Source organism: Agelaius tricolor, unplaced genomic scaffold, assembly GCF_023055355.1.
Source record: "Agelaius tricolor isolate 1412-34295 unplaced genomic scaffold, bAgeTri1.0.p SCAF_1, whole genome shotgun sequence".
Lineage (NCBI taxonomy): Eukaryota > Metazoa > Chordata > Aves > Passeriformes > Icteridae > Agelaius > Agelaius tricolor.
In genome coordinates, this window is record NW_027269261.1 from 40,411,261 (window position 1) to 40,436,167 (window position 24,907).

General features: G+C 35.6%; 1 protein-coding gene across 22 annotated transcripts in view; it reads left to right on the plus strand.

Moving 5' to 3' along the window:
* AFDN (afadin, adherens junction formation factor) overlaps positions 1–24,907 on the plus strand; it is a 115,668-nt gene that overhangs the window by 37,712 nt on the left and 53,049 nt on the right. For 17 of the 22 annotated variants that reach the window (XM_071430932.1, XM_071430899.1, XM_071430921.1 and 14 more), the window contains exons 5-15: positions 285–445; positions 1,420–1,577; positions 5,975–6,086; positions 6,501–6,668; positions 8,043–8,087; positions 12,182–12,276; positions 13,006–13,268; positions 14,766–14,835; positions 16,954–17,069; positions 21,808–21,869; positions 22,793–22,998. In XM_071430932.1, the coding sequence (XP_071287033.1) occupies positions 285–445; positions 1,420–1,577; positions 5,975–6,086; positions 6,501–6,668; positions 8,043–8,087; positions 12,182–12,276; positions 13,006–13,268; positions 14,766–14,835; positions 16,954–17,069; positions 21,808–21,869; positions 22,793–22,998 (1,456 nt within the window). The remainder of the gene's footprint in view (positions 1–284; positions 446–1,419; positions 1,578–5,974; positions 6,087–6,500; positions 6,669–8,042; positions 8,088–12,181; positions 12,277–13,005; positions 13,269–14,765; positions 14,836–16,953; positions 17,070–21,807; positions 21,870–22,792; positions 22,999–24,907) is intronic. The other 5 variants (XM_071431020.1, XM_071431061.1, XM_071430941.1 and 2 more) reach the window with 1 other exon arrangement.

Below are 24,907 nucleotides of genomic sequence, written 5' to 3' on the forward strand. Positions count from 1 at the left end.
CTTTAGTGTCTTTCCTCCTGTCTCCGTGTTTAAGAGGTAGAAGACTTCTTGTTTTCTTTAAAAACTAGCAGCTAGTAGTCCTTAAATTTATATCAGGTGAGCATGGGTATATGAATGGCATTAACTGTAGCAAAAGTGAAATTCATGTAGAAACCATCTTAAAATAACTTAAATGAGCTCCTGTGTCTATGAATCCTGTTGCTTTTTTATCCTATGTGAAATAATAAGGATGTATCTATTTTAAGCTCTTAATGACATTCTTTTTATTTAAACTAACTTGGCAGTGAGAATTTTCGCCTTGCAGCTGAGGTTTACAAAGATATGCCTGAGACCAGCTTCACTCGCACAATATCCAATCCTGAGGTGGTTATGAAACGGCGGCGACAGCAAAAACTAGAGAAGAGAATGCAGGAGTTTCGCAGTTCTGATGGCAGGCCAGACTCAGGTAGTTGAAGTTCTTCTGGTTAAGTTATAAACATTTTACCAAGAGCATATTCTTAATGCCAGCAACTCCTGTAAATTTGACTTTTGCTTTCTGCAACATTTTTTGCACATGGCTAGTTTATCTGGTGTGTAACTGAACAAAGGGTTTGTGAAGGTAGATTCCACAGGGGGATGTTCCATTGTGAGTGCAAGTCAAAGCTTTCAGTGGTGGGCAGATTGAGAGAGACTGTGCTCATTGAGCTTGCTTACAGTAGTGCTAAACTGGGAAAAAGGAAGGATTTGCTTAGCCTGGCAAACTGAAGAGGTTGGCTGAGATAACTGACATTCCCTGTACTAAGAATGAGCTGAATGACCTGATAGAAAATTCAGTCAGTAGCGTAAATAAAGGATGTAAAGGACTGATTGTTCTGCCTAAGGGATTCTGGTAGATCTTGTGAATAATAGTGATTAAGTATTTCTCATTCATGCAATGGGGACATAACAATGATTGTATACACACCGTTAGAAAACAACAAGTGAAGCTATGTTAGAACTGCTAAAATCTGAAATTATTATCTGTTCATGGAAGAGTAGTGAAGAAAGAGTTAGAGGTGTAGAAAGCATTGTCTTGAAGGAAATCTTAAATGGGCTTTTTAAAGAAAGGGGAGGTCAGCACAGACTTCCTGACAAGATGGTAAAGGTCTGTTCATCAACCAGTCATTGACATTATTTCATTTTAACTTCATGTAATACTAAGCATGGTGAAACATTAGGAAAACACTTCATTAGATAAATTACAGAAATATCACTGGAGATTTTTACCAGTGGAGAGATAAATCTATTTTAGGGATATTACATAATTTGTCTTTTATTAGTAGAGTAATGAAGTTATTTCTGAAAGGGTTTGTTCTTATATTCTGTTAGAAACATAATGAATTACTTCATGTCTGTCGTTTTATTCTGTGGTTGCATTGTTAATTCCATTTGGTTTCCAAGGTGGGACGCTGAGAATTTATGCAGACAGTTTAAAACCAAATATACCGTACAAGACAATCCTGCTGTCCACTACAGATACTGCAGACTTTGCAGTTATTGAAGCACTGGAAAAATATGGCCTGGAAAAAGAAAATCCCAAGGATTATTGTATTGCTCGTGTAAGTTACTAAAACACAATCTTCTCACATTTCATGTTTGATTGTTTTTTTTTTTTTTTCTTGCAGTAGCTTCCAAGCTAAATAGAATGACTCAGTGAGTTCTGTGACTAAATTTCCCCCCCCCCCCCCCTCCACCCCCCCCAAATCTAACAGCCTCAGGAATTGTGAAGTGACATATCAGGTTTTTTGTTTTTAAAACTTTATTCTTCCAGTTGTTTTGCTTGCTGTACAGGAAAACATTAATACTGAAAATGACGTATTTCTTCACTGGGCACTTTGATGGGTTTTATACCACTAAATGTGCTGGTGATTGACAGATGTATAAGCTAATAGTTCATCCTGTGGATACCTAAATCTGTGCACAAAACTATTTCCCTGAACTAAGAGTGTCCACTCTGAAGTGGAAGTGCTGAGGTGACCTCCATTGTAAAAGGTGTATGTTGTGTGCTGTTTCCTTAAACCTTGCTGTGGTAGCTGACCCTCACTACAAATCAGAAAAGATTAAAGTGGCGCTCTTAATTTCAAAATTTAATTATTTTAGGAGTTCTAAATGAATTGCATAGAATTGTTATTTCTTAGAGATGTGGCTTTAATCAGAAAGTCCCATGAGCAGTACTGATTAAAGATTACAAACTTCTGACCATGTTGTCTTCTCAGGGAGAACAGTGAGGCTTGAAAACAATATTTTTTGAGTCCAGTGTTTGATTACATTTTTGGCTATGACTTGTCTAATAAACTTGCATTTTCGCTCCTTAAAATGTTGGTAAAATGGGAAAAAATTTGTTTCTTACAATACTGTGGTGGTTTGGGAGAATCATCGGCTACCGCAGAGACACTGAGACTAAATTTGGAAGATAGTTTTACTTCATTCTGCTTAGTTCAGACTTACGATGCCTGAGCTAAAAAATTAAAAAATCTTTGAGTATTAGGGAATTTATTGCACTAATTGCACCTTTACCCAGGAAACTGTTGAAAGTTACTCTTTTTGTAATGGTGGTGTTCCCCCTTAGATCCTATTTTCTGATCTTGTGTGGGGATGTTTAATGTAGAAAATAGTCTGGGGAACCTTGCTTTGATCTTGGCAAAGGTTAATGAAGTCATTGCTGCAAAAGAAATTTTTTTTATATTAGTTTTTTGGGAAGTACTTCTGGAAAATATTTTGTGTTTCCTGAGTAACACATCTTCATACAGTGTGTCTGAACTGGTGTCAGTTGTGTGGTTATGTTTACATTTGACATACAGGAATGGTCTGCACTGACCAATAGCAGATCTGTTTCTCTTTAAGTATAGGAGACCTTATTTGCCCACAGTAAGTTGTTGTAGTTGGCTAAAATCTGCTTGGCCATCCTCTGCTGATACAGTGCTTGGCTTTTAATATGTTAATTCTTCTTTTATTCATCAAGTTGAGTATTTTAAATCTAGATTTTAAAATCTACTTTTTTCCTGATGTTTTATAAAGTTGCTTTCCTTGCTTGAAACATAAAAATACCCAAGAATTAGCCTGATGTGTCTTTAATCACTGTTGTCTTTTTTGGAAACTCAGAAACGCAACACTAAATTTATCCAGTGGCACTCCCTTTGTACTGAAGTCTCACAGCTATTCTCTGTCCCCGGGTTGGCTTTTGCCCCTGTTCTTCTGGCACTTTATGGTACTCTCTGTTAGACAGGTCTTGCGCATGTTCTTATTCTTTACATTTTGCTAAGTTCAGCTATTATCAGTGGAACATACAAGTTCAGTTTCTTACTGGTTGGGATTTTGAAACATTTTGTTCTCTTTGAGTGCCAGGTACAGTGTCTTCTCTGAAGATTTAAGCAGTTGACATTTACTTAATTATTAAGATGAATTTTAAGTTACAGGACAAGACCATTATAAGGCTGTATAAGTAATAATACCTGTAAAAAGATCACTCCTTAAGTTTCAGTTGAAAGATAAACATTGTAAGACTTTTTCATAACATTTTTGACAACTTCTATTGTAAATGGCATTTTCCTATTGGTTATCTGCTTTCATACATTGGTTTGCAGTGTATCAGGCTGTACCTTTATTCCTGGTTCTAAAGTGCTTTTCTGTGTAAGCAAGTAGACACCAGTTTGTTCCAATGTGTGCATTTTGTTTGTTTCAGTTTGCTTGGTTTGAGTCTCCCTGAGTAATGTGGGGTTCACTGCACTTCTCTGAAGATGTCAAATTAATTAGACAGTCTTCCAAACTACCTGTGCATATTCCCTCAGGGCACTAGACTCCAGGCATGCAGCAAACCAGTTAACTCTTGAAAGCAGAATCTTGATTAGACTTTTGTTTTTAGTGTGCACTTATTTTTTACTTGAGGGTAAGGCATAAATAACTTCTTGTAATGTCAAGCAAAACTATGCATTTGGTGAGTAGTTTTATTGGGTTTTTTTGAGAATCAGTTGTTACAGACATAAGACATTAAGTATTTTAGCAAGATCCATTGGGGGATTTTGTAGATTTTTGTGGTGTTGTTGCTGTTGTTTTCTTAGGTTTTCTTTTTTTTGTGTTTTTTTTTTTTTGTGTGTGTGGTTTTTTTTTGTTTTTGTTTGTTTGTTTTAGTAGGGGCATGCACGGAGCCTGCATTCCCTGCTTGTAAGGAAAACTGTAGATTAATCATGATAAGCAGATATACTCAAATATACTATAGATATGAGGGTTTTTACTTAAACATTAGAATTACAGAAGAGCTTATTGAAGACCTGTTGCAGCATGGGGTGTTCTCATGTGAGACTTTTTTTAAGGATGGGTCTGATAATTTGATCTCTAGTTATTATGACAGGAGGCTTAATACTCAAATACATGCCTTCTCTTACTTGTTTATTCCAACAAATGTTATGAAAGTTAAGTCTGAAGTTGCTGTGGTCTTCATTTAAATTTCTTAGCTTGTATTTTCTGCATGTTTCCCTGCAGTTTTTGGTTTTTCTTTGGTTTACAGTATCGGTCAGGTCCTGGTATTGCACGTATTTCGTGCTTTGTAACTAGCTACCTTCTGTCTCAAGGGCTTCGGAATTTTAAGATTGTTGCTTCTTGAACATAGCTTGAAACACAGTGTTACCCTAATTATCCTGTATGTGTAATTGTTTTTAAAATCTGAGATGTGAAATAGAGCAGTTTGGCAGGATAAGGTTTGAGTGTAGATGTGTTTCTGTTTCCCTCTGCTTTATACATTTTAATGTTTTCCTTCTTTTATAATATCTTGTCTATTTGAAAATCTAATTAAAGATAATTTAATTAGTCCTATGTTTAGCCATGTTTTGCATAGAAAATGGTTTAGGGATTGCATACTTTTAATCTTAAATGTAGTTGTTTCCTGCCTGGAAGAAGATGAAAAGATGTTTGAGGTAGATCTGTGAGAACTTTGTTAACACAGAAATGGGTGCGGAAAGGAGGGAACAAATGAGAGTGCAAAGTCTCTAGAGGGCTGCAGTGTAGTAGGATGCTGTAGCCAATGGCTACATCACTTCAGAAGGCCTTACCTTGGTCATCGTTCAGAGATGGGAATAATTTGGAGTAGTTTGTTTAAAATAGAACTGTCTATGAATTTAAATAACATTATTAGGATTACAAGTGTGGGAGTACAACATATTTTATTTTATTTTTTGATTCAGCTTTGAAAGATCTGTCTTTAATAACTGTAATACTGCCTGTCATTGTTACTTGTTCTTGATCTCTGTGGGGAGCAGTAATGCATGAAATTACAGGCTGTGTCTCCTCTAAGATCAGATTTCATGAATCAAAGTTTCCCCCTTCCTCTGCCTTGTAAGGATATAGCTGGAAAAGGTAGCAACAGTCTGCAGTTCTGTCCCAAAAGTATTCTTGGTTTTGTTTCTTCCTTAGAGCTAGGCAGCATGAAAGCAGTTGTGTGAAATGCTCCAGTTGTACCCTTAGTCCCTTGTGTAGAACAGGTAAATTTTGGGTAAGACAAGGATGCAGCAGGTGTAACATAGTCTTTGCTGTGTCTTTTCTAAAGATATATATATGTTACATATAGCAGAATGGCATTAGCAAAATGAAATGCTGATTCCAGTGTGTGTAATAATAATGGAGAGTTCAGTTTTGTTTTTTGACTTATCATCTCCACAGATTTTTTTTTTCTCTTAGCTGATGAGAAATTGAAATAACTTTTTTTACTGAAAGAAAATCTTGCATACTTGATGTTCTTTGCTTTTTAGATTTACTTGGTGTTCTAGGAAGTACAATTTAACTGTAGCAAGAGGCGAGAGAGGAGTGTTAGAAAATCTTGGAAACAAAATACATTCCAAGTTACTGAATTCTTTGGCCTTATCTCTTGTTATAAATAACACATGCAAAAAAGTTATCAGAGAATATACCCTTGAATGTTCTAATTGTCCACTAACAGCTCTGAAAACTGATAATTCTTTTTTAGGTCATGCTGCCTCCTGGTGCTCAGCACTCTGACGATAAAGGTGCTAAAGAAACTATTCTTGATGATGATGAGTGTCCACTGCAGATATTCAGGGAGTGGCCTAGTGATAAAGGTATGTCCAAAAACCTTTAAGATATTTTTCTGCCTTGGGTTGTAATCCGTGTTGTGGAGCCCCTGTAAAGGAAGAAATTCTAACATATATTTTAGTGTGTTTTGGTTTTCGACACTTAAAATATTAGGGAGTATTAGAGTTATTTACTGTTTCATTATGCACTATTTGTATTATTACACCATTAGGTGGTAGAAAGGTTTTGCATTTTGTCCCAAATTTTCTAAATTATTCACTATACTGTAGTATGCTTTTAATCTGTGTGTAGTTATTTTTAAGTTAAAACTATTCTAAAGAAGTGACAGGAATTTAGGAAGCTGAAAGTAATCCTACAGGACACTTGCAGATTAATAGATGTTGGTTGTGTGCCTATGCAGTGGTAGTGTGACTCAAAGGATGATTAATACTGTGTTTTAGGAATACTGGTCTTTCAGTTGAAAAGGCGGCCTCCTGATTATGTCCCAAAGAAAACCAGGAAGATAGCTGATGGAAAGCCATTGAAGGGGAAGGAAAGAGTTGACGGGTCTGGCTATGGCTCTTGCCTTCCTCCTGAGAAACTACCATACCTGGTAGAATTAAGCCCAGGTAAGAATTCTGGCTATCTAATAAGCTAAGTTACATTATTGTATAGTCATTTGGATTTTTCAAAAATAAGACATTCTTTGTAAGCGCAAGGAACTCTGTGTGGCAGGAAGTCTGTGCCACATGAGTTCTTCTGATGTCAGATTCTGAATTGGAGGTTACAGTTCTAAAGGTAGAGGTGCATGTTGCTGTAATATCAAAATCTTAGCAGCAAATGTTTGGAGTGGAAAAAAGGGAGAAATTATTTACTAAGCTTAGATCTGATTTTGTTTACATTCACAAGTACATTGTAGCATACGTGGTATTTGACAGTGCCATACGTGGAAAATCACATTTTTTAACAGACAAGAACATGAAGTTTTAAATCAAACTTAGATGTGGAACATTTTTCAGCCTATATAGAACTTTCTAATCACTACCAAGCTTAGTTTTATTTTGGCATAATTGGAACTTGCTGGGCTTTGTGGTAATTTGCAATTAATTTTATGATCTAGGAACAGCTGGGGTGATCGTGTATACACAACTACTGATAAAACATACATGGTTTATGCTCTTAATTTCTGTCATCCTCATGTTTATAGATTTGGATATGGACTTTTATTTTTGGTGATGGAGTTAGATACAGCTCTTTTTCCTATTAAGTGTAACCTGAGTACACTCAGATGTTCAAGTAAATGTTACAGTTTGAAGTCTGGTTGTGTACCTTTTGGGAAGCAAGGTTGGAAATTGGTGCTGAAACCTTTGCTGGATCAGAACTGCAAAAACAGGTTAAATTTATGGTCAAATACTGTGGGATTTTTTTTGTTTGTTTTAAATCCAGATGAAATTATCGGTACACAGAATATATGAAACGTACTGTCATGTTCTGTAGATTGAGGTTTGGTTTCCATATTAATATTTTGAGCTCTTTTAATAGTACTGTTGATTTCTTTTCTTATTCTCTTACTCTGTGGGATTTGGTGCTTTATCATTAAAATGCTGTTCTCAGGCAGTGGCTCGAGATGCCCATTAACAGAGAGAGTAAACCCAGTCTGCAGTGCTGCAGGTGTTAGTGCTGTGTGCTGAGCTTCACACATTGCCTGTGGGACTGACCTGTTGTTCGTGTTCTTCTTCTAACAGCTTGTTATCACTTCTCTAAACAATAAGGATTGTTTCATTCAGTAGCTTTCTAGTACTGATGTCTTTATATTCTGCACAGTTTCTAAAATTGAAAGAGTTTAATGAACTTCATCCTTATAAATTGAATAGGTGTTGTCTGGCTACAGTTTCACCCTTTCCTGTCTTTTCTTTTCTTGCCCTCCTCCGCATGTTCTGCATGGTATCTGTCCTGCTGGTGCTGCCTTCACCTGGGTCCTCTGCATGTGTTTCTAACCCCAGGGAGAAGGAATCACTTTGCCTACTACAACTATCACACTTACGAAGGTAACGCTGTATTTGATACTGTTCTCTCATTAGCCACTAAAAACTTCTCTGACTATAAATCTTGAGTTTCTTTATGACAAATGAAGGACTATCTTATTTATCTTAAGGGTTTTTTTCCAAGGGATTGCTTCTGTGATGTAGTTATCTATTTTGTTAGTTACCATTTAATTATTTTGTTTGCTAGTTGCCATTTAATTATTTTAATTATTTGATTGGTGAACAAACATCAACTAGGTCATGAATATGCTGTTACCCAGAGTTCAACCTTCCAGCTACAGTTAACAGCTAAATTTCAGAGGGTGGTTTACAAGCAGTGTTGTAGTAGAACTAAAAGTTCTTTGATCCAGCTGCTTGCAGAATTCATAGTTAAAATGGTTATTAGGTAAATAGCATGGAACTTAGCTGTCCTTTTCAGTATTTGACTGTGTTGCTACAGTAATGAAGTCTGTGATGATTTTTATGGGAAATAGTGTTTTGACCCCTGGCAAAATTACTTTGTTTTCTACTTTGTGGTGTTCCATAACATCCTTTGGTGTTTCTGATGCCTGGTTTGTCTGACATTAGTGGTGTATGTCAAAGATTTAGCACTTCAGACAGCAGAGACTTGTTCATTTTTTGTAGTATTCAAAATTGATAGCCTAATGTACAAATCATTATGGATCTTCAATTCTCCTTAGAGTTTAGAGTAATGTGCAGAGGTGTTCTGGTTTGACTGATTAAACAAGAATACAAAGCCATTCTCTTTTCATTGTGAAATGTCTGCCAAAATATTTTTTTATTACTTTTTTCCCCTGTTTCCTCACTTTATTTTCTAGACTGCTGTAGAAGAACTACTTGTGGTTCTCAGCACTGCTCACCCTTTCCTTTACGGTTGTGGAGTGCAGTACTGGGGTTTAAAGAACTGTGTTCAAACTTGTGTCCAGTGCTCCATTATGTGAATTGAATTTGGACTTCCGTTTTGTTAACATTGTTATTCCAGAGAGCAGAAAGGTTTCATAGAGTGTGCTGAACTAAAAATCATGGATGGGCTCTGCAGGAACACTTGACCATTAACTAGGAAGACTGAAATTTGGTTGCATGTCACTGGAGGGAAAAAAAAGATAGCTTTTTAAATTTTTATCTCAGTGTGTGAAAAAGAGGACTTCATACTCTAGAGTCAGACTCTGTCTTTGGAAAAAAAGCACTTTAGAATACTTTTATTTATTATAGAAATAACTCCAGTAGAAATGTCCTCCTGTCAAAACAGAGGCTGTTTATATTTTTGCAGAAGAACCTAGCAGACTCACTTTCATGCCCTGTGCAATTGCACAAATTCATGAAGTTTGCTAGTGAATTATGTCCAGTTTTTCCACTTCTCCACAGCTGCTGATGTTGCTGTTTGTACCACTGTTTCATTGACTGAAGATTAGATTCTGTATGGTAGATGATGCACTTCAGTAGCTTGTGGCTGTACATGTGGCAGTCAGCATTGTCACTGTATCCAAGTCATGTGAATGAAGCAGTAACTGAGATGAATCTGATAGTAATAGAAATAGACTGGGTAGACTGAAATGACATTCAGCAGCACTTTGAATAGCTGATTCTGTCTGTCCTATCTGTGAATATGGTTTTGATGAGTTCAGCAATGTTAATAACTTCAGTTGTACAACCATAATATTTAAAGGCTGAGAAAAATAGCAAACCCCCATATTTTCAGATGCGAGCCTCAGATTCTACAAACCTGAAATTAAAATTCCAAAGCATACATAAAAAATAAAAAGGCAACCCCATAAGGCTTTTTTCCTTGCTTCATCACAAAAAAAGAGTTCCTTTGAGCTGTAGAACAAATAGCAGTGGGAGATGTGGAGGAAATCGAGGTATAGCAACTTGGACAGAAGAATTGCAGAAAGTTGGAGGAATGGAAAGCCTTCACCAGGGGGCTTTCCTGGCTAAGCTTCTTTCTGAGAACAGAACTGTAGTATGTGTAATACTTTTTCACATGAGTTTGTTGTCTGTTACAATAAAAAAAAAATTTACTATTGGCTCTTTCTGCTGGAAGTGCATATCTTGTCTGAAATTTAAGAGTAGAATTATCTCCTGAATTCAACATGGTGTTTCAGATCTGCCCAACCATCTGCTAAGCTTATTAGTATTTAAACCCTTAGTAGTTAGGAACTTGTAGAGGAAATATGCTTTAAAAGTGTAGACTTAAACTAAGACTAAACTATTTTATCTCAATAGGTAAAGTCCATTGTGTGACCATTTTTGTTCAACTTTGGGCTTACTTGTTTTCTGTGAGCTGATCGTCATCATTTGTTTTGGTCTGTGCTAAGTCAGTACTATTTCCCAGCATTGTTTCAAGCATTGGACCAGTGAAATCAATTGAAGTTATAATTTTCAAAGTGGTGTAGGATTCACCTTTTGGTGGTGAAGTAACACATTGAAAATATATATCCATGAATAGTGCCCTGTCTTGTTTTTTTTTTTTTTTTTATTGTTTAAAAAATACGTGTTTGTGTTATAAACTTGATGTCCTTACAGTGATTATTCGCTTTTGTTCACTGCAGGCTTTTTTTATAACATTACTATTTAAAATGTGAATGGTGACTCTTAAGTGCATAAATCAAGTGATGAAATCTGTCTGTAGTGCATCATTTTCTAAGATCAGCCTTTGTGGACTCTTGTGGCCTAGGGACTAGGGCCTTCACCATAGGTATAGCAGAATATCTATCCTGCTGCAGTGACTTATAAGGGATGCATTCCAAATACCATTTAGGTGAGGTTCCAGCTGTTGGAAAACAGGAAATACACTTTACACAGTAGTATAACACAACTATCCTTCCCTCCTGCATCTCTCCCCTGGAACAAAAAGACCTTTAATCATTCTTAGGAGTTGTTGTAATTATCTTCAAGATTAAGATACCTTTTACTGTAGAAATTGGCTTTTAATACTGATGGAGTACAACAAATAACCCAAATAACTCTGAATAACTCCTTAAAATTTTCTCCTTTTTGTGGAGGAAAAATTGCATTTGTATCTAGTGCTGTGGTTTTAATACAAGGTGTTCTGGGAGTTTACAACTAGATTTATAGAGCTTCTGTTTATATTCTTTCACATAAAAATTTGAAGATAACTAGTAGCCTACTGCAGACAATATCAATGTATGTGCCATGGCTTTCATAATATTCTCTATTGCTTTTTTGGAAATGACTTAAAATCATTGTTCATTTCCACCGGTAAGACATTCTTTGTCTTGCAGCCTGTCTTTTTACTTTGCTTTGGAGAGGAGATTGGAGAGTAGTTAGAAATGACAGTATTATTTCAGTTTCTGCTCATATTTAAAGTTGTAGGATTTTCTGGGAAGTGGAGAGGATTTATATGTATGACAAAACCCATTTGTGTTAGCCTGTGAAGGCACCAGCTAAATTGTGCACACTTTGTATGTCCAGCATTTTTCTGAGGGGAGTAGGAAGTTGGACTTTATTTTTTACCTAATTTTCTGTGAGATGAAAATATAGGTCAATGGAACTATAAAGATAAGGCCAGAAGTGCTAAAGTCCTGTATATTAAGACTAAATATCATAGGTAAACATTTTGTAGGATTGTCTTTTAATATTGCTCTAGTTCAGTATGTGATGAATTAGAAAGTTTGGTATGTGGATCACTTGACAGCAGATTTTGCTGATAACGTGCACTTTAGTAAGATCAGTAGATGCTATTAATGTGGGATCTGAAGGTGTTTTATTTTCTTTATCTTCTAAACCCATACTGGTATACCCATATAAAATCTTAGAGATATACAAAAACTGTTGCATTGCTTAAAGTACTAAGGAAATAGAAAAGGTTTTTCACAGTATGTTCAGAATAGTAGTTCTTAGTTACTTTATTCTTTGCATTTGTAGTAAACACCTGCTTCAAGTAGGCTTTCTCTACTTTCAGGGTTCTTACATTATGAGGAACAACCAAGTTCCCTACAATCTTGAAAGAATGTCACTCGGGTTTTCTTTTTTTGCAAACATTGCCATTCTGACTAAGTTGCAGTAAAAGTAGAAATACTGTGTGAATATTTGAACTTTATTAACTTACAAATTAATATTTGTCACTTGCTGTACAGATGGTTCTGACTCCAGAGATAAGCCAAAGCTCTATCGTCTACAATTAAGTGTCACTGAAGTTGGAACTGAAAAATTTGACGACAATTCCATTCAGGTATGGAAAAAAGCAGACTCACATTACAGTACTGATCTGGTCTCTGCTGTGTTACGTGTCATTGTGGAGCCTTAATAAAATATGCTGTAAATATGCTTCGAAGTTTGAAGGGTAAAATATTGCTGAAATTTTGTATTAATGGTAATAATTATCTGTTTTAATTCAGTTGCACTTTTGATTTCAGAGAAGGATTTTAGTATTTTAAGTCAAATTGTTATTTTTTAAGGGGTTTTCTTTTTGTAACTGGATCAAAAAGTACGTATCAGTGTTATTGTAACTGCTTAATGACTTTCAAGTTCTAGTCTCAATCCCATTGAGGTAGGATTTTTTAAGAGTATAAAACAAGCATATTTGTATGAAGTTCATGCCAGGGAGTTTCTTACAGTAGCCTGGGTCCATGTCAGTGCATTTAGTTGATTTATAATTAATTGCACTGTGAGATTGCATATAAAACAGCAAGTGGAAGAAAACAGTATATGACTGAAACAGTGTAAAGTTTTTCATTAAGAGATGTCTGCTGCACATGTTAGTTAAATATGTTTTATTATTCTTGTTGCATTGAAAAATGAAGTGAAACTCACTGATTTTAGTACCACTCATCTCTGTAAATTCATAATCAAATTTAAATAACCAGTCTGTAAATAGGTGTAGCTACGTCTTAGTCTTTGGTTTTTTATTTCTGCTGCAGTATAATTAAATTTATTCTATGTTAATTAATTTTATTCCCAGTTATTTGGTCCAGGAATTCAGCCTCATCACTGTGACCTCACTAATATGGATGGAGTTGTTACTGTAACCCCAAGAAGCATTGATGCTGAAACCTATGTGGAAGGTCAGCGTATTTCAGAAACCACCATGCTGCAAAGTGGAATGAAGGTTCAGTTTGGGTCTTCTCATGTATTTAAGTTTGTGGATCCTACTCAGGACCATATTATTTCCAAAAGATCTACTGATGCAAGTCTTATGGTCAAAGGTCCAAGACACAAAACTGGGTGAGTAACATTTATTTTCATCCTATTGAGGTTAGAAGGAGAGCCTTGTGAAAAAATACATAATGAAAGCATTATAAATGGCCAGGGACTAGTGTGTAAACTCATTTAAGTGTTAAGTATATACTTTTAATACTTGAGCTCCACCTTGTGATTTTATGTAGGATTAGCAAGTGTCTTTTTTATTATGAAGTATTCAAACAAGTTTTCCTCATGCTCACTTCTGTCTGAAAAACACTATAATGCCTTATTTTCATGTATTTCATAGTTCATCCAAGCTCCAGGAAAAGTCAAGAAGTTGCTGAATGTTTTCAGAGAGTCTGGTTTTTGTTTTTTCTCAGATAACAACTGAGAAAAAATTCCACTGAAAGGATTAGGAAGTGAAGTAATCATGAAATGAGACTGTTAAGATAGGGAACTATATGTCTCAAAATAACAACCACTTTTTGTAGTGTGATTACTTACTCACTGGTTTCTGTGTTGCAAGGACTGACAGTCCAGAAGTGTACCCTGTTGTTTCTCATTTATATTTTTGATAGGTACATAATAAAAATACTGATCATGGATATTGTGACTCTTAGGGGTTCAGGTGTTTTGTTCAATCGCTATAGAAATACTCAGAAGAAACAATCTTAAAATCAGTTTGTATAGCAGGGGAAAAAGCAACATCCTATTTTCCATCTTCTCTCTGAGGCTACTATTGTTAATATACACATTTTTGTATAATGTTATTTAGAAAAGTAACAAATTGGCTTGGAGATGAAAGATACCTAGGAAAAGAAGCTTATCTGCTAAATTAATATAGATGTGTGCTTTAAGCATTTTTATTTTTTCTCCACTGTATTTTCTTATGGAAGGACACTGTGCTTTTTGTAGGCCCTGTCTGCAGGAAGACCTCCAGCCATGTGGCTGTCATGTAATATTCTTGCTTAAATCTTGAGTTCATCCTGCATTTAGCCTGCACATCAATAGATAAGTGCTCTTGCAGATTTACAGTCAACTGGAAAGCACTGTATTATTGCAGAGCTTTATCTGGACAATAAAATCTATGGCAAAGGGCTGTTGCAGCTTGAACAATCAATTTTTTTTTTAATCTTTAGAATAAGGAGATAGTAATATGCATGACTATGATTTATGAGTTATTTACATTATGTTGTACATTTAATACTAAAGACCTGAGTAAAAAATTGTAGCTAGTCTATTGTAGTGAATGCAATGTGTATTTTTATTTTCTCACTTGACTGGGAAGAGTAGCTATGAATCTCATTTCTCACTTGACTGGGATCATTAGCTATGAATCTGGTTTTGCAAATGAAATTGTCTGTATATATATTTTTAGGTTTTATTGATATGAAGAAGGAATAGTATTAAAAAAAGTTAATATTAACTGGACACATGGTATAATTCTTGAACTGTAATTTTAATTACTCTGTTCCTTGTTTATTAAATGTTGAACAGTATAATCTCTAAAACATACTGGAAATGTTATCTTGCTTGTAGAGCTGTCCAGGAAACCACATTTGATCTGGAGGGAGATATTCACAGTGGAACAGCATTACCAGCAAGCAAGGTATTGTATTATGGCTAAGCTAGCAATAAATAACAGCATGTGTAAGTTAAATCAAAATTACAACAGCAGTACTATTTAGGGAAGTGTGGCCAATTCATCAGTCTCCCCAGCTGTTTTTCCTTGTTGATGGGCTTAGACATTATATGCATTGTTATTTTAGATTTAGTTTATTTTTTTTTTCCCCCAAAACCATGTTTACATTTGTATTGGCATTGGGGATGCATCTCATGTCAAGGGTAGTAACATTTTTAGAAAGAGAAACTCTCCAAAGATGAAGTCGTTTCTCCTCAAACTGACTTCTGGAAAGCAGATTACGTGCAGGTAGAGATTCTTGTTAGAACTGGTACATTGTTACCTTGTGTGTGTAGCATATGGCTGTTGTCATTTGTGATGGGGTAAATAAATGTTTTATATAAAATGTGAAAGGGTGTTCAATTTTAATTTAACAACGCTTTTAAAATTTAATGGATGTGACTTTAGACATCAGTAGAGCTCCTGTACACACATTGACTAAACAGTCTCTGCAGTCATAATTATAAACATTTTATGAGGTGATAATCGTTTCATGCTTTCTTTCTGCACTTTCTGTTAATAGATTTTGTGTCAGAATTGCATTTTCCAAGAGCAAACAGAGTAAATGACACAATGGTTAATGCCTTACTTTCTATGATCAGATGCCTCAGATGAAATGAGAGAATGAATTATTTCAGCAGTATGAAATGGAGTAATCTTCGCAGAACTTCATTCCCTTTTGTGTTTTATTTCTGCTATTACACAACTGAAATACTTGTAACTATTTAGTGATATTAATGTAGCAGTGTAGGTATTAATAACTCTGATAGCTTTTGAATGTATTTTTAGTCTTATTTGTTTTCTTACCACAGTCTTTTGATTCAGTTTCTCTACTTTCTTGTACTGTTGGGTAGTGCTTTTATCTTAAAAGTGTTCTTCACCTACTTCTGATAGGAAGTTTAGTGATACTTTAGAAGGAAGAACAGAAACTTTGTAAACTAATAAAATGTCTTAAAATTTCTCAGAATAAGAGTTTCTGGCTTTATTATATAGTTTATTTCATATCCTATTCACAGTCATTAGAAAAATACTTCTAGTGGACTTAGGGATTAATGGGAAAATTTAGTTTCTTTTTCAGTTGTACTGTTTGAGACTGTGTACATCATCTTGTTAAAGCACTGATGAATCATTCATTTTCTAACATTTGCTCTCTTCTAAGTTTGCTTTTGTTTGGAAAAGGGGTGACAGTAAGTTTAATGAAAGTTCTCTGAGACATGGTGGTGAGAAGTGATTTAGTTCAATCTCTTGCTTTGAGATGCACTTGTTGGCAGGTTTTCCTATTTCCTGAAGCAAATTATTTAGTCCTAGAAATTTCTTATGAAATGTTGAAACACTTTCTATTTTACTGATGTCTTATTTTCTACTCTTTATGCTGAAAAAATTTACTATTTATTTTGCTGCTTAAAGCAGCGTATTTGTCCCATTCCTGATAGGGTTTGATTGAATTAGAAATCATAAATTAAAAGCTTCCTATTAAGGAGCATGAGACACCAAAAGGAAACAAATCAAATGTTATATAAAAACATAACAGTTTGAATTGCCCCTTCTTGTCTTGGAAATGTACTGCCTGCCAGATCAGACTTTCCTTAAGATCAGGATAAATTGTGTTACAGATCAGTAGTGCAAGCACTTGGAACTATTGCAGAAGCAGAGGGTGGGAGCATGACAGGTTTTAAATTTGTAAATACATTGAACTTTGTCTCTTACCTAAAGTTTTGATTCCCAACTCATTCTTACTTTGTATTGTAGCTATGCAACTTTTGATTAAAGATGTTTGCAAGCTGCATTATAAATTCTAGCAGTGCATTAACAAAGAGCTGCTCCTGGCTGGCTGTTGTTGTCTGTGGAATTGGAAGCAGGCTCTTCAGTGCTTCACTGTGGTGAAAACGCCTGCTGAGCTGTTGCTCTCTGTGCCATATTCCCTTCTTCTGTTTCCCCATCTCTTTTCAAGCCTGAGACCTCAGCTTCATTTTAGTGCTGCTAGGCACAAATACTGGCTCATGCAGTGCTTGCATGCTAAGCACCTGTCCTGCTGTTTTGAATTAGAGCACCAGCAGGCTGGACGGTGACAGGGCATCATCCGCATCCAGCACGGCCGAGCGAGGAATGGTGAAGCCGATGATTAGGATAGACCAGCAGGATTACCGCCGACAGGACAGCAGGTAGGAAACATGGCATCCATTACTGCTCAGAATCGAAAAAATGGATTTGTTTTTCCAGTGGATCAAGTCCTATGTTAAAGTATTTTAAATTATCTGGTTTTCCATATGGAGAATGAGATCTTTCTTCAAAAAAGCCCCAGGATTAACAACCAAAGCAAAAAACGTCACAATTCTTAAAAAAACCCAAAAAAGTAATCCTTTGCTTCAATATTCAGTTATTTGTGGTTCTCTTTCTGTAAAGTCAGGCTGACAGTCATGTCACATCATTGTTGATTTCTGCTTAGGCATGTCATATAAAATGAAAAGTACGATTACGTAAAACTTTCATTTGTCAGTGGCAAGATGATGTGATTTACTCTGGAGAGTGAAATAACAAGGTCATTGCTATGTCTACTGTGCTGTTGTCAGCCGGTGTGGAGTCTGTCCTTGAAGATACTTAAAGATACTTAAAACCTGACTGGACAGGGTAGAGAGCAACTTGATCTTGTTGACCCTGTTTTGAGCAGGGAAGCTGAATCAGATGATCTCTAGTGTCTTCTATCACACCTCAGCAAATCAGTGAGAATGTGAATAGAAGTTTTTTCAAGTCTTTCAAAAAATACGAGATTGTATTGCTGTCTACATAAATCAACTTTTAAATTTAGATGAACAGCTGTGATAAATGGATGAAAGGTAAGGTAAATGTGCTGCAGGGTTAAAATGTGCAGTGATCCAAGTTGTAAAGCTTGCAGTATGAAGCTTTTTATATCTTTAAATTGATATATTATTCACTAGACAGAAAAGATAATTCAGAGATGTGAGTGATAGGAAAAAAATACCAAAAAAGGGCAGAAAACTGTGCTTCCACTTGAATTTGAATATTCAAGTGTTCTATAGCAGGGGCATATTTTAAATACTTTCAGTGAAGTTAGACTAGAGTATAACTCAGTTCTACTCTACACTCCCTTGTTAGAGTGTCTGACCATCTTCAGAATTTTCTAAAAAAATTCTTTTTTAGAATTTTATTAAGATTGTGAATATTTAACTCCTTCTTGGAATACTAGTATTTTAATTGTAATTTCCCTCATAAAAGATTAACAAAAACTTCTGTCTGAACTTTTTATAGCCTGTCAGAAGTTCTTGAGGCTTCTGTTCTTAATATTTTTTGAACTGTTCTTCTGCACGTGTATGAAGTTTATTAAATTTCTATGAAGAGGATTATCTTGTGCTATAGTTCTGTATTTCAAAACCACAGAGCCATCTGTGAGCTGTATCTTGGATTCATTTTGATGGGGTTTTTTTAACGTCTTAAATTCCTTTTAAAGACAGTACTCATTGCTAGTTTTTATAAAGGTTTTTTCGCCATGGTTCCTGTGTGCAGAAATTATTTTTAGAGGCATCTAGATCACACTTAAATATGTGACAACTACAACTTCAGAGATCTTCATCACCAGCCCTGACATTGATATTTTATTTTTGTATATGTCTTAAATGTCTGTAGTATGTGTTGTGTAATGAGTCTTATTCATCCAGATACAGCCCTTCTATCATGTGCTCTTTCTCAGATACGTTCACTGTGTTCATGAGAATAACAAATTAGCAAAGTCAGGATGTCAGATTAGGACTTGACAAATTGGACAATGAGTTGCCGGAATACATGGAATTCCCCTTTATGGATGTATTTTATGGACCTTTAGTTAGGTTTCCTGTGGGATACTCTGGTCTCATTTTGTGAACTCTAAGGACAGTAATTGTGAACTGCTTTATTAGTTTAAAAAAACAAAAATTCTTCACTGGCAAGTTTCAGGTTCTTGTTACTGTACAACTTCCAGCCCACACTAAATGTTCTTGTGGGTAGTATGTGTGTTCATCACTGCTCTATAAAGGTGAATCATAACACAAATAAGACTTTCTTCTAGTAACTTGCTGAATAAGTTGAGACTGAAGATTAGAGCTTGGCTGCCATATTTTTTTTCATTTCTAGAAAGAAAAAAATTGACATCTGAGAGCATAACTCCAGTTTACTTACTGGGTAGGCTTGTTCTGATTGTAACATGATTCTTGGAAATCAGACATAATGACTATTCAGTTAAGGATTGTGGTCATCCATGATCATTAGGTAACTGACTACAATATAATAAAAATGAGAAAAGAGAGTTTTTTTGCCTTGGATGCCTTTCAGGAGTTCTTTAAGGTGTGTTGGGTTGGAAAAGAGTGTGATGATATATAAGTGGTGTTAACTGAATGCAGATGCTTACCTAATTCCTTGCCTTAAAAATTAACATCCCTTAAAAATTTTTGCATAGTATGCTGACAGAAACAATCACACAAGGATGTTTCATTTTTTTATGTGGTTTATCAGAGACAAAATCTAGGGGAATACCGAAATATCAGGAGACTGTATTATTGCTTTTAATGTGATTTTAAAATGTAATATTACCTGACACTATACTGAGAAAGGAGACAACGCCTAATCAATATTTATGGGCCTTCTAAACCTAACTAGACTTTCAGACTGGTTTAGCACAAAGAATTTGATCATCACAGAGAGGCTTTATCTATAGGAGCAATAGCATAATGACAATATACACTTAAAATGTATCCATTAAAATCTGTTATATCAGAAGCACAGAGAATGACTTCAACTTAGATTTCTAATGTGCAAGGCTTAATTAGAGAGTATTTCTTTTGTGTGTTTTTAGGGAAAGGAGGAAGATGGTACAGGAGTTGGAACTAGATAATCTGCAAGGGCCACTTCCAACCCAGACCATCCTATGGCTCCAGGATTTGTTGAAGGGAATTCCTATTAGGTAGTTAAATAATTGATTACTGCATCAGTTCCTGGGCAACTAATTTACAGATAGAATTAAATTTTAAGTTTTTAAAGAATACTTTGTATTAATTTAGCTGTTATGGCCAATTTCCAGAAGTCTGTGAGCAATCTTGCATTAATATCAGGCCTCATCATTCATGACACAGTGTCTCTTATTGGCTGGGAATCCAGTTCCTCTGTTTGTGTGCTGAAACTGATCAATATCATTTTGTTGTAAGGAAAAGAAAATAAATCATCAGCTGAAATCTGTTGCTGGTTTACTGGCCAGTTTGCTGAACTATTTCTATCTCTTATTACTATTCCAATAATGAAAGATTAAAATTTTTTCTGGAGTTGTCACTATATTTCCATTTTATAATACTGTGTATTAGTAATTTTTCTATGGAAGTCATTAATTTCTCAGTGGAGGAGCACTTTTGATGGCGTGGGAGTAGTAACAAATTAGTTAATTTTAAATTTATAGCAATAAGAATATAGAAAATACTACAATTTACACACCAGCTGGGTGCTTTTCATAAAGACAGTGTGCTGTCATGTTTGAAATGTAACTGAAATGGCAGAAACTTGTGTACATACTGCCATGCTGCGCCTGCTATTCCTTAACTTTCAACTTATACAGAAATTAGATTTGCTGAACACTTCTAGTAATGCAATATCTAGGTGGCATAACCTGAGTTCTCTGCTGGTTTAAGGTTTTTGCAACTTTGTAAAAAAGCAAGGAACCAAACAAACCCCACCAAAACCCAAAGGTACCCCGGATCTTTGGATTCAATATGCTAAAATTTAGTTTAGATCTTTTGACAGCCATCAAAATTATATTGTGGATTTTTACTACAGGAGATACGACACTGAAAGCCTTTATTCAGTTATCTCTGCCTTGTGGCATAACTAATAATCTTCAGGACAATGACGTTAATATATTACATTCCTTTCTTTGTCAAAGTTGTTGGGGAAGTAGAAAGCTGCCTGTTGTGTTACATGTGGTTAAAATGGTTATTGCATACAGAAGATGTTAAGCTTTTACTCATTCCCTAAAAACAGGTGCCCAGCTGTAGAGAACAGCTCAGGTAATGTCTTTGCTTAAGGCAGTAATGATTTATTAAATTAGGAAAGGTTTTTCACTCAGAGAGTGGCTGGGGACTGGAATAGGCTCTCCAGGGCAGTACTCACAGCACCAGCCTGACAGAAAAGCATTTGGACAATGCTCTCATTTGTGACTCTTGGGGTGTCGTGTACAGGGCCAGGAGTTGGACTCAATGATTCTGATGGGTCCTTTCCTACTCAGGATATTCTGTGATTCTGTGAAATACACACTTAACCTTTTGCAGGCACCAGAAAAGTCAAATCTCTGTTCAGTTTTCTGCTTGGTGATTTCTCTGATGGGTTCTGGTGAGAAATAGCTCTGCAGTCAGTTTCAGTGAGGACAGTTCTGGGGCTAATAGCTGTTTTTTGATGTAATGTAGCAACAGCTAGGTAGGGACTGGGTTTGACCTCCTTTCCCTCTTTACCAGAAGAAAAGGTCTAATAGGTTGACTAAAGTCTTCATAAATTTTGAAGGCATGGAAGGCAGCAAAGTACATTTGTTGTAACCAAGCTGATGTTTCAGGCAAAGCTTCATTCAATTTCTCTCATGTGTCCATGAATAATTTGTTATTTGAATGCTGTAAATGGCAGATGGCAAACTGATCCTATCAGTCTGCTGTGCAGCACACAAGAGGGTGCTCATTAATATCACAGACTCCACAGTTCAAGTCTGTTGTGTTGCTGGCTTGAATGATTCTGGAGGAAAGGTAAAAAAAGTGTCATTCTGTGGAAGGTTGTTGTGTCAATATTTGGAACCAGTGTATTTGGAGTAATATGTAATTTTACAGTAATTAATATCACCCATGTGGATTATTTGTTTCAATTTTTCTCATATTTCTTTAGATCTCAGGATACCCATGGACCAGAACTGATACTGCCTGCCAGTATTGAATTCAGGGAAAGCTGTGAGTAAATTGTGAAGTTACAATACTAACCTGTTAATGCATTCTTCTATACTGTCATATTTCAGTCAGCTTGAAAACGTAAGGGTGATATAAATAAACATTGAAAGAAACTATGACTATACAGATGCTAGACAGTATAACTTGTTATATATATATATATATAAAACAAATCTATATATATTATATATATATACTGTCTATATGCTAGACAGTATAACTTGTTTTGTTGGGAGGGTGAGCAGATACTTTAGATATTGAGGCATGTTCATGCATATCTTAATTCTGATGGCATTTCAACACCTTCAGATTTTCAGATTAAATGTGAAAAAATTTTAATTCCATCTCAGTACCTTGGATTCATTGTCTTCTATATAGTTCTCTGTGCCTTGTGTAATAGATTGCATCTTGGTCAAAATCCATTTTCTATAAAGTCTGATTAGATTTACATTGTCATTTAGTGCTTAATTTATTATTATCTTGGTCTCCAGACTTTTAAGGCCTCAGATCTGGTAGCAAAATAACTAGAGATTGCCCATACTTCAAATATCTGAAACTAAATAGATTAGTGAGCAAGCAAAGACTGATTTTTATTAGTACAAGAGCTTTGTTGGAGTAAAATGTGCAAGAGAAATCTTTCATTTTCCTGTTCCCTTGAAGATGCAAATTTTCAGTAGATAGGAAACAGTACAGAAATGTTTCCCGATGATCAGATTTTCTGGCTTTATATGGAAGTGTTTTGTTAGTGTGTCCAACTAACTGTAGTACATAATAGACAACTTAGAGTTCAAGTGCCTGTAAGTTGCTCCCCCTTCCTCTTCTTTTCCCTAAGAAAATCCTTTAGGCCTCAGGTTAGGAAATAGTTTTCTTTTATTTTCTTTCTGTCTTTGGATTAATGCAGTGTTTCTTTTCCTCTTTGTCTGCAGCTGAAGATGCCTTCTTATCTGCCATTATAAATTACACAAATAGCTCGACAGTTCATTTTAAGCTGTCACCAACATATGTCTTGTATATGACATGTCGGTATGTATTGTCCAGCCAATACAGACCTGACATCACTCCTGCTGAGCGTACTCACAAAGTCATTGCAATAGTCAACAAGATGGTGAACATGATGGAAGGAGTGATACAGGTGAGTTAGTCTGCCAAAATATGTCAAGGGAATTACCTACCATTTGTTGATAATTGAGCAAGCTTCTTAGCCTTTTTCTTAGTCTGACCCTTAACAGTAGTTGATTAAACAGTAGTATCTGCATTGACTGCCCTTATGAGGGGCAGTCACTGCTTTTATGTCAGTGAATAATGTCTGTGGTAAGAAACTCTCTCCTGAGCAATGTGGGAAGTTAGGGAGTGGCTGTTGCTCTGAAGATTGTTCCCTGGCAAGAGGTGACTCCTTTCTAGAAGGTAAGGTCTTTGGAAACATTTCTGGCTGTGAACCCTTGTAAAACAAGTTGGATTGGCTTATTAAAGAATACTGTATAGGTAGCATTTGTTTGCACTGATTGATACTTGAAATGAACGTATTAAAAGAATCACAACTTTAAAATTCCGACCTTGTCACTTTTACAACTTTTGTAACCACGAAAATGGTTGACATCTTGAACAAAAAGCTGGATGTAAAACTTGGATATCTTGAACCAAGCTGACACAACTGCTTTGTAAAGAGAAATACAGGTTCTCAAATGTTCCAATGTTTTATATGTAGTCTAGCACTCTTGCTACTATATGTGCAAGACTTCTACAGAATCACAGGGAAAATTCTGTTTTGTGTAAAAATTCAGGATAAGATCCACTGGGCTGTCTGTGATATTAGACAGACAGCATTGATAAAACAGACTGGTCATTTTCTCAAAAAGGAGTACTAGTTCATGTATCCTCAGTAATTAATTAATTAAGCTTCTTTGCAGGTTTTTCTTAGAAGAAAAATTGAAATCTGTTTCTGTGTTTATTAAAACAGGTGTGTTTGTTGCAAATAGTGCTGCCAGAGTAGCAGCAAGAACCCTGCTGCACTAAGTGCTGTACAGGCATAACATAATATACATGCATAAACATAAATGTGTCAGTCCTGCTTAAAGTATTTACATCACAACTGTTACACAACAGCTTGAGTAAGGGAGAGTAGGAAAGTAATCAACAGGAGTGGCATGAAACTCAAAACAAACCAAAATTGTTCAGGTTTTGGAAAGATTTAGTGAAGTTTTCAGCAAGGGAATGTTAGCTCTAGACATTTGTGTAATCTTACACAACAAGCTCCTACCTTTCACAAGAAAGATTGGGAGGAAATGCTGTTGTTGAGGACACTTTGCAAGACGAAAGTAAGATTTGTGTACATTCCAAAATTGATCAGAAACATAACGGCAGTTTGCTTCCGATGTGAAGAACTAGTATGTTGCTTTGAATCTTGATGTCACAGTTGTTTGAATCTTGATGGCACAGTCAGTGGATATTTGATAAAATGGAAATGGTATCAAAAATTATTATCGGGCTCTTTTATTAAAAAAAAAAGAAATTAAATCTGTCTCTGTAAGAGAGGAGACTGTGACTACATGAACTAGCAAGAGCCTGCACATCAGCAGTTCAGTGGCTAGAATGGAAAGTAAACAGAGAGAAGTAGGCTTCAAATATGAACTTGAAATTACAGGTCTGAATCAAAGAAAGTCACTCAGTTTATAGAACAAATGTATACTAGTTATAATGAACCTAAAAAGACCTGTAGTGACAGAGGCAGGTACAGTGGGAAAGCAGAGATAAAGTTTTTTGTTCCTAGTTGAATGGCTGATGAAGTGACTGCTAGAAGATAGTAGAGGGATGGACTCAAACATCAATTTGATTTGAAAACAAATCAAAGCTCAAAAGTATATTATACTGTGAAAAACATTCATTTATTGCACTGAGAAGGGCTTCCCAAGTCACATGCAGCCTTGTGTTTGTGAGCAAATGTATTTTCTATAATCCTGCTAATACTATTACAAAACTGTTAAACCCAGCTGTTTGTCTGGACTGTCCTTTGTGGAAGACTATTTCTACAGCCTTGTAACTTC